The sequence below is a fragment of the Panicum virgatum genome, chromosome 8K, assembly GCF_016808335.1.
Source record: "Panicum virgatum strain AP13 chromosome 8K, P.virgatum_v5, whole genome shotgun sequence".
Lineage (NCBI taxonomy): Eukaryota > Viridiplantae > Streptophyta > Magnoliopsida > Poales > Poaceae > Panicum > Panicum virgatum.
In genome coordinates this window covers 43,988,203-44,006,495 of record NC_053143.1, presented here as the reverse complement: position 1 = coordinate 44,006,495, position 18,293 = coordinate 43,988,203, and the positions used below count along the sequence as shown (strand labels likewise).

General features: G+C 45.1%; 3 protein-coding genes and 1 long non-coding RNA gene across 7 annotated transcripts; 1 reads left to right on the top strand and 3 right to left on the bottom strand.

Annotated features, from left to right (window-relative positions):
- Positions 1-1,246: 1,246 nt before the first annotated feature.
- On the bottom strand, positions 1,247-1,862 carry LOC120644819. Its single transcript, XR_005663959.1, has 2 exons — positions 1,814-1,862; positions 1,247-1,721 (listed from the first exon to the last, which is right to left on the bottom strand). It is a non-coding gene; the product is annotated as an uncharacterized LOC120644819 (long non-coding RNA).
- A 529-nt stretch (positions 1,863-2,391) lies between these two features.
- Positions 2,392-2,860, top strand: LOC120645795 (protein FLORAL ORGAN NUMBER2-like). Its single transcript, XM_039922534.1, has 2 exons — positions 2,392-2,485; positions 2,634-2,860. Exons 1-2 carry the CDS (start codon positions 2,392-2,394, stop codon positions 2,858-2,860), a joined length of 321 nt encoding a protein of 106 aa, XP_039778468.1.
- Positions 2,861-3,503: 643 nt separating this feature from the next.
- Positions 3,504-7,321, bottom strand: LOC120644818 (target of rapamycin complex subunit LST8-like). 2 transcript variants are annotated; one of them, XM_039921538.1, is made up of 11 exons: positions 7,191-7,321; positions 6,365-6,487; positions 6,129-6,230; positions 5,935-6,047; positions 5,382-5,451; positions 4,748-4,825; positions 4,548-4,664; positions 4,367-4,461; positions 4,189-4,268; positions 4,028-4,087; positions 3,504-3,940 (listed from the first exon to the last, which is right to left on the bottom strand). In XM_039921538.1, exons 2-11 carry the CDS (start codon positions 6,470-6,472, stop codon positions 3,813-3,815), a joined length of 951 nt encoding a protein of 316 aa, XP_039777472.1. In that variant the 5' UTR covers positions 6,473-6,487; positions 7,191-7,321; the 3' UTR covers positions 3,504-3,812. The 2 variants fall into 2 exon arrangements, with proteins under 2 accessions (XP_039777472.1, XP_039777471.1); XM_039921537.1 differs by having other exon boundaries at positions 6,365-6,515; positions 7,191-7,305.
- Positions 7,322-8,180: 859 nt separating this feature from the next.
- On the bottom strand, positions 8,181-12,847 carry LOC120644816 (3-hydroxyisobutyryl-CoA hydrolase 1-like). Of its 3 annotated transcripts, none has more exons than XM_039921534.1 (14): positions 12,537-12,847; positions 11,659-11,739; positions 11,502-11,570; positions 10,915-10,978; positions 10,645-10,724; positions 10,479-10,562; positions 10,240-10,324; positions 9,773-9,858; positions 9,416-9,537; positions 9,274-9,334; positions 9,090-9,188; positions 8,884-8,985; positions 8,734-8,775; positions 8,181-8,621 (listed from the first exon to the last, which is right to left on the bottom strand). In XM_039921534.1, exons 1-14 carry the CDS (start codon positions 12,711-12,713, stop codon positions 8,484-8,486), a joined length of 1,290 nt encoding a protein of 429 aa, XP_039777468.1. In that variant the 5' UTR covers positions 12,714-12,847; the 3' UTR covers positions 8,181-8,483. The 3 variants fall into 3 exon arrangements, with proteins under 3 accessions (XP_039777468.1, XP_039777469.1, XP_039777470.1); XM_039921535.1 differs by having other exon boundaries at positions 12,552-12,847; XM_039921536.1 differs by lacking the exons at positions 11,659-11,739; positions 12,537-12,847 and having other exon boundaries at positions 11,488-11,506.
- Between the last annotated feature and the right edge of the window lie 5,446 nt (positions 12,848-18,293).

Genomic DNA, 18,293 nt, shown 5'->3' with positions numbered 1-18,293 from the left:
CATAATTAATCAATAATTAGCAGATAGTTACTGTAATATCACTGTTGCAAAATCATGGATTAAGTAGGCTCATTAGATTCATCTCGCGATTTACAGCTCATCTATGTTAAAAATTTTATAAATAAACTTCATTTAGTACTCTATACATGTATCGAAACATTTGATGTGATGGTTTTTTTATGTTTACGGGGTTTATCGGTAAAAATCTAAACATGGACTTATAATACCTGCTCTGACACTCATCCATCGAGCCACCACGAGCACGCCAAGAACACTGGCGACTGACACTCCTGGCTGTACTCCTCCTGGTCCTAGGGCTAGCTTCTCTACTACTTCACAACTTGCATGCCACACATCGAGGCCGTTCCGGTGGCGCCCTGGTTTGCTCTTCTTGCAGCTGCAGGAGTACCAAAATTCAGCTGCGCAGTGACCCTGCATACGGGTGACTGAGGGGGTGCTGGTTTCCAATGGCTACACTTACTCTTATCATATTACGAGAATCTTGTTATTTAAAAGTACTAAATAAAATCTAACTATAAAATTAATCGCACAACCTCAGGACTAATTCGCGAGACGAGTTCATTAAGAGTAATCAATCCATGTTTAACTATAAAATTAATTGCAGAACCTCAGGATTAATTCGCGAGATGAGTTCATTAAGAGCAATCAATCGATGTTTAAAGATTCATCAGATTCGTCTGGTGAATTGGCACCTATCGGTGCAAAAAAAAAGTTTTAGACTTTATTCAATATTTTTAAATAGCAACATTCTCTTTGATGTGACAGGGCCCATGGAAACCAAACGGACCTAAGTTGAGCCAACAAAAACTTGTTTTGGGATGGTGAGAGGGCCAATATGCTGCAATGCATTTACGCGTGTATCTAATATGTACAATACATCTTCAGATTCTTGGCCAAAATATTTACTTGGGAATTCAAGACTTCCAGACTACTAGCCATTTTGTCTAAATGTATGATATACTTTAGATCTCTCGTAGGCGCGTATTAGTTGAAAAATGGCAATGCAAAATAAACCAATTATTATATGAAAGCAACCTGCTGTCAATCTGGTGGAGTCGTCCGATCTTTTGTCGAGATTCGGACCAAGGTTAGTTTAGAGGCATATTAATTAGTACATGATTACTAGGTGTGAGAATAAATTACTTTTTAATTAAAATAGCTGTAGGCCATGGAACTAGTGAAGTGTTTCGAGCAGCATCATGAAATGTTTAAGGTGAGCGTCATAACAGCTGTTACATGTTTTATTTATTTACTAACAACTGAATTTTACAAGACAACACGAGCTAGATGGAGGATAAAGATTACATACATCTCTCTCCCCTTGATCGAGCACCATGCAAAGCGAGCTAGATGGAGGATAAAACACAAACACCATCATCATCATCGTTCGTCCCATCTGGCTGCACACAGTACTTTGATTCTTCCTTTTTGTTTGCACATGCATGATCGAGTGCATGCAGCCATGCACGGCCAGCTTTCTCGAACCAAGCTGTGAACTGTATACGCTGGAGCTGCTCTGAGAGACTGTCTCTCTTTCTCCCCCTCTGTCAGTCTCTCTCTCTGCCCTCGCACGTCAGAGCAAGCAAAAGATGCGGTCATCGTCAGTCCCCTTTCCCCGCTGACCGCGCACTGGATCCGCAGGCAGGATCTCCACTCCAGTGCTCTCCTGCTCCACCTCCAGTCCCCCACTTGCTAGCTCCCTTTTCCCAGAACAAAGAAGCAAGCCACGGTAAAATTTCTTGACGCGACGGCAGGCGTCTCGTCACGCCTTAACTACTCAAAATTTACTTACCCCCGTCACCGTTTCGATCCGGGTTTTACTCTCCAGTTTTCTTCACTTCGGGGGTGTGTTTAGTTCCCACCAAATTTCCAAACTTTCTATCACATCCATCACATCTCCTATCACATCGATACATTAAATATAGTAAATAATTCATACATGAAGTACTAAATGTAGTTAAATAAAAAAACTAATTGCATAATTTTGATGTACGTTGCGAGACGAATCTTTTGAGCCTAGTTAGGTCATGATAGGACAATATTTACCACAAACAAACGAAAAGTACTACAGTGTGCTACAGTGACTGATGTGACTTTTTCTTCCCTTTTCACCTCATCTAAACACAGCCTTCCTGGTTCCTAGTTCCTGCAAGGCAGCAGTACAAACTGGTAAACTCTGCATCTATAAGTAGCCCTCTCTCTCTATCTATGCCCAGAGGAGGCCCGGAACAAGCACAAGTCCCATGTTTATTTTGGGCTTGGAGTTACTGCACCACTGCTAGTCCAGTAGTTCTTCAGGACAGGTTGTGTGCCCTCTGGTTTTTACACCCTGGGTTCCATCTTCTTCCAGCTCCACTGCTCCAACAGGCCATGACACTACGGTTCCTCCTCCTGTGCTTGGCGGCGGCAGCCTGCTGCTGCCTCGCGTTGCTGGTTCCTCCGGCGCAGGGGCGCATTGCCATTGGTATTTACCTTTTGCTTAAACCTCTCTCTCTCTCTCTCTCTCTCTCTCTCTCCAAAACTCTTTTCCTCTGCATCTTCTTTGTTGCGCTCGTGAGATATCCCCGTGACCGGTCTCAGACTCTTAATTTCTCTGCTCTCTTGATCTTCAGGTCTGGCCGCCGGTGGATTTGGTGCGACGAACCGGCGGGCCTCGTCGGAGCAGCAGCGCGGCACGGCAGCGAAGGCGGCCGCGTCGACGGCGTGGTCATCGTCGTGGACAGCGGCGGCGGCGGCTGGGAGGGTGAGGCCGGAGCTGCGGTCGGTGCCGGGGGGCCCGGACCCGCTGCACCACCACGGCAGCCCGCGGCGGCCGGAGCTGGAGCCGACCGCCCCCTGAGCACAGAATCTCTGCCGGCTCCGCGATGCTTTTTGGTCGCCTGCTCTTGCTCCTGCATGCTCGATCGCCTCGTACTCGTGGCAGCTAGCTACCTAGTACCAGGATCATGCCGGGCATTCATGTACAAAATGTTTTCTTGTGTCCTCTGCTATATTATTGGATCTTCGTGCAAGTTCAGTCGTTGTTGCCACTGTGAATCTGTTTACATTCGAATGTAACGTTGAGCCAAACTCGACACGCAAACAGCTCTCATGTGCGCATCTTCGAAAAAAAGAAAGAAAAAGGATAGAGGAGAAGGTGCAAGCATGCGGCCCTGTTTAGATCCAAAAACTTTATACCCAAAAACATCACATCAAATGTTTGGACATATACATAAAGTACTAAATAAAATCTAATTTTTTGCACGGATGGGTTTGGACACATGCATAAAGTACTAAATAAATCTATTTACAAAAACTTTTTGCACGGATGTGTTTAAATTACGGGATGTGTTGTAAATTGCGAGATGAATCTAATAAACCTACTAAATTCATAATTTGCAAGAGTGATGCTACAATAACTATCTGCTAATTATGGATTAATCATTAATTAATTAGACTCATTAGATTCATCTCGCGATTTACAACCCATCCGTGCAAAAAAATTTGCAAATAGATTTTATTTATTACTTCAAAATAGCAAGATTCTCTTTCAATTTTTTTTTGCCAAATAATCTAAACACGGCCGCATTTCGTAGGAACAAACGATTCTGCCGCAGAAACATCCACCAACAGCACGCGGATTATTTTGTACAGGGCCCTAGAGGCTTGCCGCATTGCACACAGCAGCAACCACGCCCAGCGTTTCAGCAACTGAACATCAACCGCCACTAGTTCTCATTCTCAAGTTGCGGGAGTGCTGAAACAGTTCTGCAATCAGAAGTATGTACAGAATGCAGTCTCACACGGCATGCTTATGAGGGGGCCGATTCGGCTCCATCATGGATGGCGCAGCACACGGTGGCCTTGTGGTGGCCCTGGTACACCCGGATGGCCTCTCCGGTCGACATCGTCCACAGCCTCGCCGTGGTGTCAGAAGATGCTGCAACAGAGAAGGAGAACAGGCATTTCATCTGGTTAACTCTGATGGTTGTTGGGAAGCCGGGGCGAGGTAAGGTGCAGTTCGTACCAGTTATGAGATAAGCGCCATCGACGGAGAACACACAGTCCCAAACCCAGCGTTGATAGCCTGGTAAAGTTGATTGTCCAAAGAGTTTCAGGATATCATTCGGAACATGAGGCGAATCTGGGATGGAATGTTGTGTAAAGAAGATTCATTTTGAACATTACCGACTAGAGTTCTTTCCAACTTGAAGCCATCGACATTCCAAATCTTTACAGTGTGGTCAGATGATGCTGTGGCAAGATACCTAAAAAAGTCCCAAAATATGATGCATGACCGAAAATGACACAATAACACTGGATGAAAATGAAACATGAAAATAAGTCTTTTAGACCACTACATTACCTGTTAGGGTCGCAAAATTCTGGTGAAAGCAGGCATTTCAGAATGTAGCCATCATAGGCTTGCAGTTTGTGTAGAGGTTCAAAGCAGGTAATTGTCTACACAGCAGAATTTACCAACTTGAAAAATTCAGAAATCACAAATTCTATATTTAGTAACATGTAGGTCAGCAGAATCGACTGACCTGAGTACCCTTGAGCAGGCGCCAAACGTAACATGTCCCACGGTTATTTGCAGCAACCACCATACTCCCATCCCACATAACTGTCAGAGATTTTACAGCAGTATCAACCTCGGGTACCTACATAAGTGGATCCAACACATCAATTGTGTTCTTGAATTTCCCTTGCCACAATAGTGCCACAAAACTGGAATGTGACTCACCAGTTCACAGCTGCAAGAGTTCGCAGCTAAATCCCACACACGTATGTTTCCATTCTGATCACCAGATATCAGTTCTTTCTGAAAAATTAAAGATACAAATGTTATTAAATTTGGTGGAAATAAACAGACAGAAGTAACAGGGGCGAATTGGCAAAACATAGCTATCTTAAATCATCCATCAAGGCTGGAACACTAATACTGCTATTTAGTGAGATATAAGAAAATGAAGTTTAACAGGATTCTTTTAAAAAACAAAGACAGTGTACATAGGCCTAGTTCAGCATAGTGGCATCTTTTGGCTGCAATTTTTTACTGCAGACTAAACACGCAGCCAGCAAGCATCTCTGCAGTTTGTGATGAAGGCAAGTCATATAAAAGTCCAATTTACTCTCCCAAGTTGATTCTGACAAGGGTACCCACGACATTATTGAAACATCTGAATTTATAAAGAAATGGCGAAGGATTAAATACCAAACAATCTCCTAAAAAAGAAGCAAGGCACAAATGCCCTAGCTAGCCAACAGGTTTATAGCGAACTGTAACTTAATCAATATTGTATTTGAATGATGAAATTTGCAATCAGTTAAACCACTTAAGGACACACAAATAGAAAAGGGAGAAAAATGAATGTAACCTGATTTGGGTGTAGGACTACAGTGTTGACAGCTGCACGACTCTCGTATTCTCGCTGACAAGTGCCAGTTCTGAAACCATACATCACAAATAATTTTTTTTTTGTGTGAAGGGAATCATAGAAGGAATATAATATGGTAATCGAAGTACATAATTAGGATGCTATTATCAAACATTCTAATTCACACCATCTAGTGGTGCTACCACACAAACTCTCATGTATGAAATTGTATGAGATTTAAAGGGATCAGATAGTCAGATTTTCATAACATTGGTGCGTCAGGATTCTTTAGAGATGAATTATCAATTTGTGAGGTGGTTATTTTCAAAACATTCATATGTGTAGCCTTTGAAGTTTCCTTATACCCTAGTCCATTTAAAATAAACCCAGCGGACCATAACATGAGTTCGCATGATAGAACCTGGAGCTGTATCAGCACTGGATTGTCCCCTAGTTAAGAATAATTTTTCAAGTTTTCAGTAGAACTGCAGGTCAAGCAAATAGGCTTGCAACTTAAGTAATAATATACAAGATATTAGGTTCAAAAGCTCACCGTAAATCCCAGATTCTCACAGTACCATCCCCAGAGCCAGAGTACATCCAGTTACCATCACAATGGAATCCCACAGCCATCACATTACTAGTATGTGAATCATAGCTGATTACCTGTTAGGAGTATTCTCCTCAAATAAGGAAAAACCAACGTGATGATTCATACTGGTTGTTGTCAAAAACATGTATGTGTACCGGTTGAGGGCTATTTGAATTGACGTCAAAAAGGCGGATATGAGGATTGCCGGCAGCAGCTAAGAATCCCTTGTCTGGGGTTATCTCAAGACGATTAACTTGCTGCAGATAAAAAGTTACAGGAGACAAACATTATGTAAGATTTCTGCTAAACTAGATAGCTCTGTTTCAATATTTCAAATTTCAAAAAGAAAAAAAAGATAGCTCTGTTCATGACGCCAATAGTAAGTACTTACAGAGTCAGGGTATTGAATTGTACGATAACAGCGACCACTCTTGGCTTCCCAAAATCTGATTGTGTGATCATAGCTTGCAGTTGCAAGAATGACAGAAGGTTGAGCCATTTTGCAGCATATATCCTGCCATACATCAAGACATGCTCTCAGACTGAAATGCATAGACATGGACAAATGATGGCGTATCGTGAGAAATCCATAAGCTTTGGCGCTACACCTTACAAACAAACCATTTTATCCTACGATTGAGCATTAGCTCCTGTCCTTACGGTTACGGAACGGAGCCAATGGGCCATTAGTTGGTACACTTTTTTTTTTCTTAAAACCATATTGCACACAACTACTTATAAGCCATTGCGATGTGTGTAGCCTGCTGATTCTAAAGCTCCGAGAGATTTTAGTAGCAGTCCGAGGTTTCCTTTCCGCGCATTTTTTCGGTTGTAATTCAGTGCCGTATACTCCGCTAATCAATGTCAAGGTCGAGGTGTGCGTGCTCCCTTAAGGCTGGCGTTGTAATTGCTATTATTATATTTCTTCTTAATGCAATGTTACGCAGCTCTCCTGCGTATTCTTGAAAAAAAAAGCAGCCCGAGGTTTCCATTTCTGCAACTGTCTCTACGGGCCATACGCGGGCTGGGGTTTCGGGTGGCGGCGCGTCAACCAGCAAAACCTCGGGCGACAGCGGCCGGTGCCACTCGGCAGGTCGGCGGGTCTTCCGAGAGGACCAGAGATCCGAGGCAGGCTAGACGAAGCCGGCGGCGGCGATCTAGGTTGCTGCCGCCGCCGAAGGAGGAGGGAGAGGACGGGGACGGGGAGGAGGGCGTACCTTCTGGACCGTGGAGACGCCATCAACCGGGACGCGCCCTGCGGCCTCGTGTGCGCGCCCGGCGACGGCGGCGGGGAGGCGCCTGGCGGCGGAGGAGACGCCGGGTCGCACAGTCTCGATGGGCTTCGGGGGGCCCGGGCTTAGGTTTGCGCATTCCAATTCCATATGGGCCCTAAACGGGCTGATCAGATCGTCGAAACGAGGCCCCATGATCCAATTTTGGCCCAGGAGGAACAAAGCGGGCCGTCTAAAGCAAAATGCTGGCGCTAGGAGCGAATCCTATATATCTTCCGGTAGATTTTTTTCTTCTTCATCTTCTACTGTTTGAGATTCGTGCAAAACAACCACAGCCCTTAGATCCAACTCAAACCCTAACTTCCTCTCTCTCATAACCTTCTCTCTCCCGCACCCCGCCGCCGTCCGCTCGCGCGTTGCGTTGCTACCGCCGCCCGCGCCCCGCGTGCCGCGCCCTCTCCTCATGCTGCGCCGCCGCCGCCCGCGCCCCGTACGCTGCCGTCGCCCACGCCCCCACGCGCCGCCCCGCGGCCGCGCACCGCCGCCGCCCGCGCCCCTGTGCGCTGCCTCGCCGCCGCTGCTGCGTGCTGCCCTGCTCCGCGCGCCGCCCGCGCCGGCGCTGGAGAAGAAGACGCCCCGGTCGCCGGAGAAAGGTGCCCTATTCAACTTTCAATTGTAGTATTTTTCAACATTCCGTGACTCCAATTTCAACATCCCGTCTCTACTGTTTCAACAATTCGAAGTTAAATGTTGAACATATTTATGAAAAATATTGAGGTGATTCTATTGAAATGTTGAACATATCTACAACAACTAATTGGGCTAAATGGGCTTTAAAGATAAATAGCTTATCTATCTTATAGAGCCCCCCGGCGCTAGGCCGGTAGGCCCGTTGAAGTAGGGCAGTGGGCTGGATCGGGTGGGTGAATACCAGTCCATTTTGGATAGACGAGTTAGCGCGTCTGAACTGAACTCTGAAGATAGAACGATCACACTAGAATAACAGTCCTTGATTTCTCATACAAAGGTCATGGGCTGTCAACAAAACAAAAGAGATCATATAGCAGCGACAAGCCGGCTATAATTATTGTAAAATGGGTACAATTTCACGAATAAACAACACAGAGTTTCTACTGTGATAAAAGGTGACCTATACGGCATATTTACTTTTATTTCATCTGTAGTCTGCAGTCTGCAGAGACTCTCCAAACTTGAAATGATGTGTTGTTTCGGCCACCATCGAGGCTCTGTTCAACTCGTTGCCCAAGACGACTTCAATCAAAGTTTGGACTCAATATTTCTTCCATGCGAATGTCTGGGAGGTAGGTTCAATTCTTCCCATTGTGGATCATCAATTTTGGAGAAATATTGTTCAACTGCCTCCTCATGCACTTGGTGCAAACTTGGAGGCATCCACTGCAAGTACCCGCATGAAAAAGATCACCACCATCAAAAGGTTATTTTAGATGAAATACGCCATCAGAAGTAAATTTTGATTGAAATGTGCCAAATATAAAATTATCTGAACCTTTGGGTTTTGATCTTTCTCTATCAGTATTGCTCTACATCCCTGCAACAACAGGAATTGGATGTTAGGTATAGAAACCTTGCCCCGCAAGACGAGAATGTAGAGAGATCTTGAATGAAAATGAGCAGTGTTGAATATGTAGATACTTACTTCAAAGAAGTCTCTGCTGAAGTCACCCCGGACGACATGGCAAACCATTCTATACTCCCGACGTAAACAATCCCCAACAGTTTGTGTTCTCCCTTCTCTTATCTGAAATTCCAGTTAAAAACAAACAATGGAACAACTATATTCTCATGGACAGAACTGAGGCTCTAGATTAATATTATAGATATGAGGCTGTTTTTGAGGGATACCGATCTTAGGGTGATTTTCAGACTAGTAGGAGAAGCCTTTTTCAAGGACTGGATTGTTGCAGTAACCCATTGATCAGCCACATTTGAGGCCACTTGCTCCTGATAAGAGGCACATTAATTAATTCTGCAGGTCAGAATAGGTGAACCTATAGAAAAGCTGCAGTCGTTACTATATCAAACTCACAAGAGCGGATATAATTTCTTCAATTGTCCTTTTGGAAAAACATTTGTTGATGATTTCCAACCTGCTAGGGAGCACCAGAGAATCAAGTTAAGGAAATATGAATTTGGGCATATTTCAGTCATTCAACTGGAAACACTCTTACCTCTTCAAAGAACTGTTCTCTTTCAGTGATGGATGTTCAGCAAATTGATCGATAATACCACAAATAACAAAAGTATTGGAAGTATCCACCTTTTTAAGCGATTCTTCCAGCAATGGCAGCCTCTGGGGAACAAAGAGTATTTACTAGGAGCTATAGACTGATATAGTACATACGCAACACGTTAATGATGGAGACGAATAAAAATTGAAAGCACGCAAACATTATATCAATGATGTCAGGATTTATGTAGCATGTTCCATACAGCTTTAGTGTTCGGGGTTTTTTTTTGCAATGCATAGAAAAGGGTGCTTGGTGATGCAATCGCTAAAAATTGAAGTTACAAGCAAGTGAACCTACATTTGACCTGACAAAATGAGTAGCCAGACCACATGCAAGCATTTCCGCGCCGTCCAATCTAGCACCAGCAAGAGCAACATACTCTCCTGGACAAATACATGGTAACAGTTTAGTGAACAAGATCTCACATGCCACCTTTAATTTTGCCATCAACTAGAAGGCTGACCATACTCTACAAATATCTAACCTTATGGAACCAACAAACCAAATAGAAAACCGGTAATTAGGTCACTCTTTGTTTCTTTATATATTGTTATATCTCCAAAATTAATTCCATTGATAATTTACACAAGAAGCACAATTGCTAAAAATCAATTAAGCACATGGTGATTCTAAAATTGCAAAGGAGAGTATGAGGATGCATAATATTTTTCAGGACTATGAATAATATCCAGGAATATTAAATAGATAGCAATGGCATGGCTACATGTGCTTGAACTGAATTAAGAAGGGAGATATATGGTAACCATAGAACCCAGGTAGCCGAGATAGAAAATATGAGGCTCCTACATCTGGAAAGAGACCCAGAGCTGTTTCTGGCATTGCAAATACCTGCATGAATATTCGAAATGTAAATGATAAAGATTTTGGCACTTGAAACTATTCTGATTTTCCAATAAAAAAGCAATCAAGATTCTCCATATTATTCCAAATGAGTGGACTAGCAACGATCAAGCTCACAAAAAGGGATGCTTGTAGCATGTACCGTCTTATCAGTGACAACTCGGAATCTTCCATGTAAAGAAATACCAGCACCTCCACCCATGACAATTCCAGTTAGAAGAGAAACCTATAGTCACATTATGCCTTTAGCGGCAAGGAATAGATAAATGAATAAGTACAATTAATAACTACGAAGGAATGCAGCTCACCTGAGGTTTGATACTAGTTGCAATTATATAATTTAGAAAATACTGATTTCCGAAGAAATCAGCACCCCATTTCCAGCCAACTGATTTAAGAATTAAACGCACAGCACAGTGAACAAACACATCGAAAAAAATTAGACCCATATGATATGTAACATGTATCATGAGTATTAAGTCAGGTAACAGAAGACACCACAAATTATGCAACCAAATCAGCTTTTAACAGTATTGGACACCGCTGAGACAAGCTAATTAAAGCTGTAATATAATTACCATCAAGTACAGCCTGGGAACCTACAGCAGCATCACCTCCAGCGCAAAATGCTCTCCCTTTCCCCTGGAAGAGTGACGATTCAATAAAATGACAAAACATAAGATCAATAGATGGCAATAAAGGGATCGTGACTATCAAGTCAATCTAAAGGACCTTATAGAAGGAAATGAGAAAGAAACTGAACTGAAGGGAAAAGAAACAGCAAGTTAGAATCAACATATAAACAAGCAGTTACATTTATAAATACCGCTCCCTTCCTTTTTGCAGACCTTAGCATGGCAACAGGCATTATTAGTACCTCATATAAGTTCAATACAAATCACACGGTTAAAATTAGATAAGAGTAAATAATTGCTATGGGAGATGCTTGGGTAACTCATGTTCCCCATCACTACCTTGCTACTTGGTTAATTCTGTTGGAACTCTGTCTCTCTAATTATTTGAGTTTATGCAACAACTAATTCAAACCAAAAGTCTACAATTTTTTTTGGGTGGGTGGGGGTGGGGGTGGGGAGTAGCCTATTCACTTATACTTCAACACTAAAAGACATCTAAAATCTAAGTTAGACTACCTCAAAGGAGATACCTTCATAATCAACAGTTTAACTCCATCGTCTTTTTGGTAAGCAATGAAACACCTCAGGAGTTCCTTAATCTGCAACACGAAAGAACAATCATCCTGTACCCACTATTCTAAAAGTAATAAATCTGGGTACTGTAATACTAGTGAACTCTTAGCATACCATTGTGGAGGAAAGTGCATTAAGCTGCTTTGGCCTGTTCAAAATTAGTGTCCGGGTAGAGTCATTTGCTTCTACCAAAAGCTGCCAAACAGAGTATAGGAAAAAAATGCTTTCAGTTCTGGTAACAACCACCAAACGTTTCTAGTACAGCAAGTTGAGCATGTTGTTGACTACATCTCAGTGTACAATTGTCCAATACATATTGCGAAAATGTACTACTCACGGGAGCATGCACATGTTCGTCTCACAATTCGCATGTAACAGCTTCGGAAACCTCACTAACCTGCTGATTGGTCCGATTAGATCTCAGAATCAAGTATGGGTAGGGGTGGGCAAATTTAACCAATAACCGAACCGAAATACTCGGTTCTGAGATTGCTTGGAACCGATCGGTTTCTAATTTTTAGGAACCAAATTTTTTCAAAAAACTGAGAAACCAAACTGAACCGAACTGAAGAACCGAATACCCACCCTGAAGTATGGCATCACAATACGACTCGCTGACTGATGGCCATTTTGCCATCGTAGCAGGATTTTTTAAATCATCGAAGCCTAACTATTCATTCTTCCCAGATTACTACAGCTAGTTCACGCAAAAGATCAAGCAACTAGCAAAAAATCAATCCAGCAGAAGCTACAAAAAGGAGAGAGTGAGCTAGGGGAAGATCATGAATCATCAGGTAGACCTGGTTTTTCCTTACCAGCAGAGGAAAATTATGGGAGCTCACCGATCAATAAACGAGATTATCGGCTTTACCGGAATTCTATCAGAGGTAGACAATTTTTTTGCTCAAAAATCAAAGAAAAATAGCTTGTTTTCTCTAAAATTATTCAAACTACCTCCAAACCATTTAACATAAATAACTGCACACACGTACATAACAACGCCGGACCTGGTCTGAGTCAACCCCACCAGCAGTGCAGCCGGAATAATGCGGCGACGCCATCTCTTCCTTCCCCCGGGCAGGCATGCAAGCAAGCGTCTCGAGGCCGCGCCGGAGGCTCCCGAATCGGACGTTGGAAGTACTGTGCCTCTCAATCTCACCACTGATCATGTACAGAACTCACGCCGGATACCAGTAGCACTCTCGCACTCACTGACGCTGAAATACACCCGTACAGAGGAGAGGAGAGGAGAGAATGCTTGCTTGTGCTGGACTGGGTGCCTTTCCTCAGGCTTTCATTCCTATATTTATAGGAGAAGCAAAGGTGTGGTCTTGCTATGTACACGCACAACACTAACTGTCATATAGTATTGGGCTATCGGCTAGTACTGCTACTATTTCGTTCACTTACTAATAACAAGGCAGAGCTTGAAGTAACGATGGATGGTTTGCATCAATCTTATACCAACGGATGGCTCGTCGGCTATTATTGATTTTTAGCAGTCGCTAATTTGGTATTGTGGTGTAGTTACTGAAACCGAAATTTCCCTATGTGCCGGCATCCTCGTCGCCTTCTCCAATTTGGTGGGTGCAGAGCAAACCCGAATAAAGGTTCCTTCTCTCCCTCTTCTTCTTCCATTTGCTTCGCCCGACCAAATCTCCTCCCCTCTCCTCCATTTTCTCGGTCCCATGGTTTGGGTCCTCCACTTCCACTTCCTCCTCCTCTCTCCCTCCTCTTTTCTTCCTCCTCTTGCTTCCATGTTTCTACCTGAATCTGCTTGTTTTAGTTTTTATTTTGGTTAGAGTTACCGTAGATCTGCTTGCTAGCTCGTGTTGTGGATTTTGCGTTGGTCTTCACCAAAGGGATCTTCTTCCTCTTCGAGCCTCATGGCAGGCTTCTCCGCATTGGCTCCGAGCATCATTATGGGCCACTTTGGATGCCGGTGCCTTTGGTGGCCTTCACCGGCAAGCTTCACGGTGTTGACAATGGTGTTTCGCAGCTTACACGTGGATTCATTCGAGGTCACGCTTCTGCGATGCGTAGAGGTGTTCACATGTGTCTGACTGTTTGGACTTGGTTTTTAATTGGCTCCTCTTTAGGGTCACCTTTCTGTAGGACTACAGCTTCTATAATATATGTTATAAGTTTGTTTTTTTAAAAAGCATAATGCAGTCAATCCACATCTTCATCAATTTCTTATCACTGTCTGATGAGGTTGCGGCTAGACACATCTGATGTCTACCGGTTATGCTTCCCTTGTCACCTAATTATGCTTTGCAACAATTGAGTGTTGTCTAATCTTTAATTTTTATAGAGTTTTTACTAAACGCAGATCAATAGCTCATCGTAAATTTATCTATTTACTAATCATACTTGGTATGGACTCCTTAGTCATTTCCTAATTTTCGTAATCTTTTAGCTCTTAAATTAGCTATTTATTAATTGTATTTGATATATATGGACTCTTGAGTTTCCTTATTTTTCGAATTCCAAATTTATTTGTTTACTAATCGTACTCAGTATGGACTCTTTGATCATATCCTAATTTTTTTAATTTTTTAATTATGAAATGAGCTATTTATTAATCGTATTTGATATTGACTCTTAAGTTAGTCTAGACTATTAGATCTTCATAAAATCGAACGGAGTAAATTTTTCTCCTTTTTTAGATTAATGTGGAAATTTCTAGACCCTCTAGACGAACATGGTGGCTTCTTTTAACACTCCCTTATTAATATAATAGATTAATGTCCTTTTTTTTCAAATGAATGGCATAAGACAATTCATATGTTTGTATTATTGATGAAGCAGAGAACGAAAATACAAGACATCACCTCTAAAAAACGCACAATGTTGAAGAACACAAAAGAGCCCCGCTTTTCAGGAGCGTCACTACTAATTTTTTGGACGGAGAGCAGGTAGCTAGTATGCATGGCATTGCATGCTCACGTCAGCTCCACCACGTTTAATTTACGAGGTTATTCGAGATCCAGGGTTTTGCTGAGGGCATCTAGAAACTTGCCATACCTACATTCTAAGGTATCAAATTTCTCTCAATGAAATGGACATTTGTTTGCACGTTGTTAGTGTGTAATGAGCCATCTTTGGACACTGTTTAGTTTAGACCGAGAGCTGTCGCTTTCCGACTGGCCGGAGAAGTGTCGAAGTAAAGGCCAAAGCAAGTGCACGGAGCAGACAAGCCCATGTTCCACGCATCACCCCATGTCTTCGAGCCTCATGGCAGGCTTCTCCGCATTGGCTCCAAGCATCATTATGGGCCACTTTGGATGCCGCTGCCTTTGGTGGCCTTCACCGGCGAGCTTCACGGTGGTGACAATGGTGTTTCACAGCTTGCACGTGGATTCATTCGAGGTCATGCTTTTGCAATGCGTGAAGGTGTTCACGTGTGTCTGGCTGTTTGGACTTGGTTTTTAATTGGCCCCTCTTTGGGATCGCCTTTCTGTAAGACTACGGCTTCTATAATATATGTTATAAGTTTCACTATGTAAGAAATGCCCTAAGGTGACGCGCACAAAGGTGACGCGTTGTTGCCGCACGTCACCTTTGCTATATGGGTGACGCGCGAAGATGATGCACGTCACCTTTGACCCCTTTAGAGCCTCCCTAAAACGTTGCCCGTCTCCTTTGTTATTACACAGGTGACGTGCAATATCAAAACACATCACCTTTGTTATAGGTGACGGGCCACATTTATGGCCCGTCACCTATAAGTTTCATATAGGTGATGGGCAACATTAAAGCACACCACCTATAAGGTTAGTATAAGTGACGGGCATTGACAAGACAATGGTGACAGGCAACATCAAAGCGCGTCATCTTTGTGATGACATATGTGACATGCAACATCAAGTCGCGTCACCTTTGTGACTTTTATAATATTTGAACACGCGATTTTTCAAAAATTCAAATGGTCTCAAATTAAAAAATGGTCTATACAAAAGTTGTAGGTCTCAACCAGATCTACAACTTTGTAGTTGAAAATTTTTTAAGTTGAGGTTGTCTTGGCACCCAAATACATGGTTTAAGTTTTGAATTTTAAATTTTCAAAATTTTCAAATGGCCACATATGGGAAAATTGTATATATGAAAGTTGCAGGCCCGACCAGATCTACAACTTTATAGTTGAAATTCATTTGAGATCGTTATAGCTGTAAAATGGGTTATATAAGACATTTAAAAGTGATGATAAAAAAAATATCTCATTGTTGGTTACATGTGATGGTGTAACCCAGTGGTAAGGGAGGGTACGCGCGAGGCTAAGGCCATGGGTTCGAATCCTGGTAACGGTGGAAAAAATCGCGCGACTTGCGACTTGACACGCGAGCGCGGTGGGAAAAAGAAAATATTTTTTAATTTTTATTCGCGCTAAAAATATTTATTTTAATATGTAAAAGAATGATGCCCGATCACCTATGTGTTGACATAAGTGACGGGCTAAGACTACCATAGGTGACGGGCTAATACTGATGCCCATCACTTTTGAGTAGTCATTTGTCGGTACCCTGTAGCAGGGATACCCACTCCTACTGCAGTAAGGCAGGACTCGCATAGTCATCCATTAACTTCGCCCTAAGGGGCGGAGCAGCCGGGCCCCAGGGGGTCAGGCTCTCACCACACCGGGCCAACGGCCCCGGACCCGTTCCCCGCTCTGGGAACGGGTCCGGTGACGCCACATGTCCCTGAGGAGGACTAATCCTAGCTAACCCCCGAGTACTCACCCTCTGGGTTTAGGCGGGTGCACTACGCCACCCGGCTGTGGGTTTGCACACCACGACATTTGGCGCGCCAGGTATGGGGAGCTTTAGCTAGTTTTAGCTCATCTCTTGCTCATCTCCATGGTTCGGGTGGCTGAGCACTCCCACCACGACGACGACGTGGAGATGACGGAGGGTGTGGCATCATCCGCGCCACATGCCTCTCGCCTTCCTGCGCCAGGGGCAACCGTGCCCGTGGAGCAGCCACCGTCGGCAGCGGCGCGCGCTGCACGTCGGCAAGAGTCAGGGTGCCCGTCAAGGACCCCTCACAAGCTGCGAGCGGCGGAGTGCTGGTGGCAGCTAGGGAGTTGCTTCGCAACCCTCCGGCTATTGCAGCCTCGCCAAACGCCCTGAGGCAGTGGCGGGACGACTTTGCCGTCTCCTCCATCTAGCTCAGGCCTCCCCCAGTTCTGCAAGGACTGGGCAACGACCACCGCTTGGCAATGCGGTGGTACCCTACCACCGGCACCAGGGCGGTGTGTCGGTGTCCGTGCGCTCCCCCACAGTGAGGGGTGCGCGAACAGAAGACCTGCGGGCGGAGCTCAACCGCAGGCGCGCGGGTGAGGATGCCCGCATCTCCATGGAAAGGGTGCGAGAACGCCGCCTCAACATTGAGGGCCGCAACCTCAACGCCGACTTGGATGCAGCGGCACCCAAGCCTCCGGGAAATGCCCGGATACAGGCGGGCACCCCGGTGGCTGGGGTGGGTTGCGCCGTGCTGGAGAATCACCTCCGCGCGGTGGCATGGCCGTCCAAGTTCCGCCCGCACCTGCCAGAGAAGTACGACGGTACCACTAATCCGTCAGAATTACTGCAGGTGTACGTTACCGCCATCACAGCAGCTGGTGGCAACGACGCTGTCATGGCGAGCTACTTTCATGTAGCCTTGACTGGGCCAGCCCGGACTTGGCTCATGAACCTCACTCCTGGGACGATTCAGTCCTGGGAGGAGCTCTGTGCGAGGTTCACTGCGAACTTCGCCAGTGCGTACCAGCAGCATGGTGTGGAGGCTTACCTCCACGCCATGAGGCAGAAACCCAGAGAGACGCTCCAGGCATTCATCTCGTGCTTCACCAAGGTACGGGGTACCATTCCTCATATCTCTGACGCATCTATCATTACTGCTTTCTGTCAGGGGGTACGTGATGAGAAGATGCTTGAGAAACTGGCAACGCATGAGGTGAAAAGCGTTACCATGCTTTTCTCCCTGGCTGACAAATGTGCCAGGGCCGCTGAGGGCCGCGCATGGCACTTAGCCCCCCAAGACGGAGACGCCAAGGCTGGTGCCTCCGGAGCTACCGTCCAGGGCAGTGGCAAGAAAAAGAAGAACAAGAACTGGGGTCGCGGGGAGCCACAAGCCAGCGGTCCGGTCGCTGCAGCAGCGGCACCAGCTGCTGCGGCAGCGGCTGGGGGCCAGAATACGCATGGCAAGCATCCGCGCCCGCAAGGTGGTAACGGAGGTTCATGCTTAGTTCATCCCCCCCGCTCGCCACAGTGCCACTGACTGCCGCGAGATCCAGAAACTCGCGAAGCGGGTCAGTGGGCGGCGAGCAGGCCTCCATGGACGGCTCACCCCCTCCTCGCCAGCGGTCTGGCAAGGAGAAAGCCTCCGACAGTGAGACCGTTGCCGGGGAGAAGGAGCTGGGGTACCAATCTCCTGCTCGGGAGCTGAAGGACGTTTACAGCCTCGACAACTCCGACTCTGACAATGAGGAGTGCTGCAAGAAGCTGTACGTAATGTACGGCGGGAGCTGGGAGCTTGTCTCCCGGCGGGACATGAAGACCCTTCGCCGAGAGGTCCTTTCGACGAAGCCGGGGGTCCCAAAGGTGGCGCCGCACCACAGGAGGAGGAACACCACCATCTCCTTTTTGCCATCTGACTGCCCGGAGAACATGGCCGGGGCTGGTGTACTACCTCTAGTCACCACCCCTGTCATAGCCAACATCAGGCTCTATCACATGCTGATTGATGGT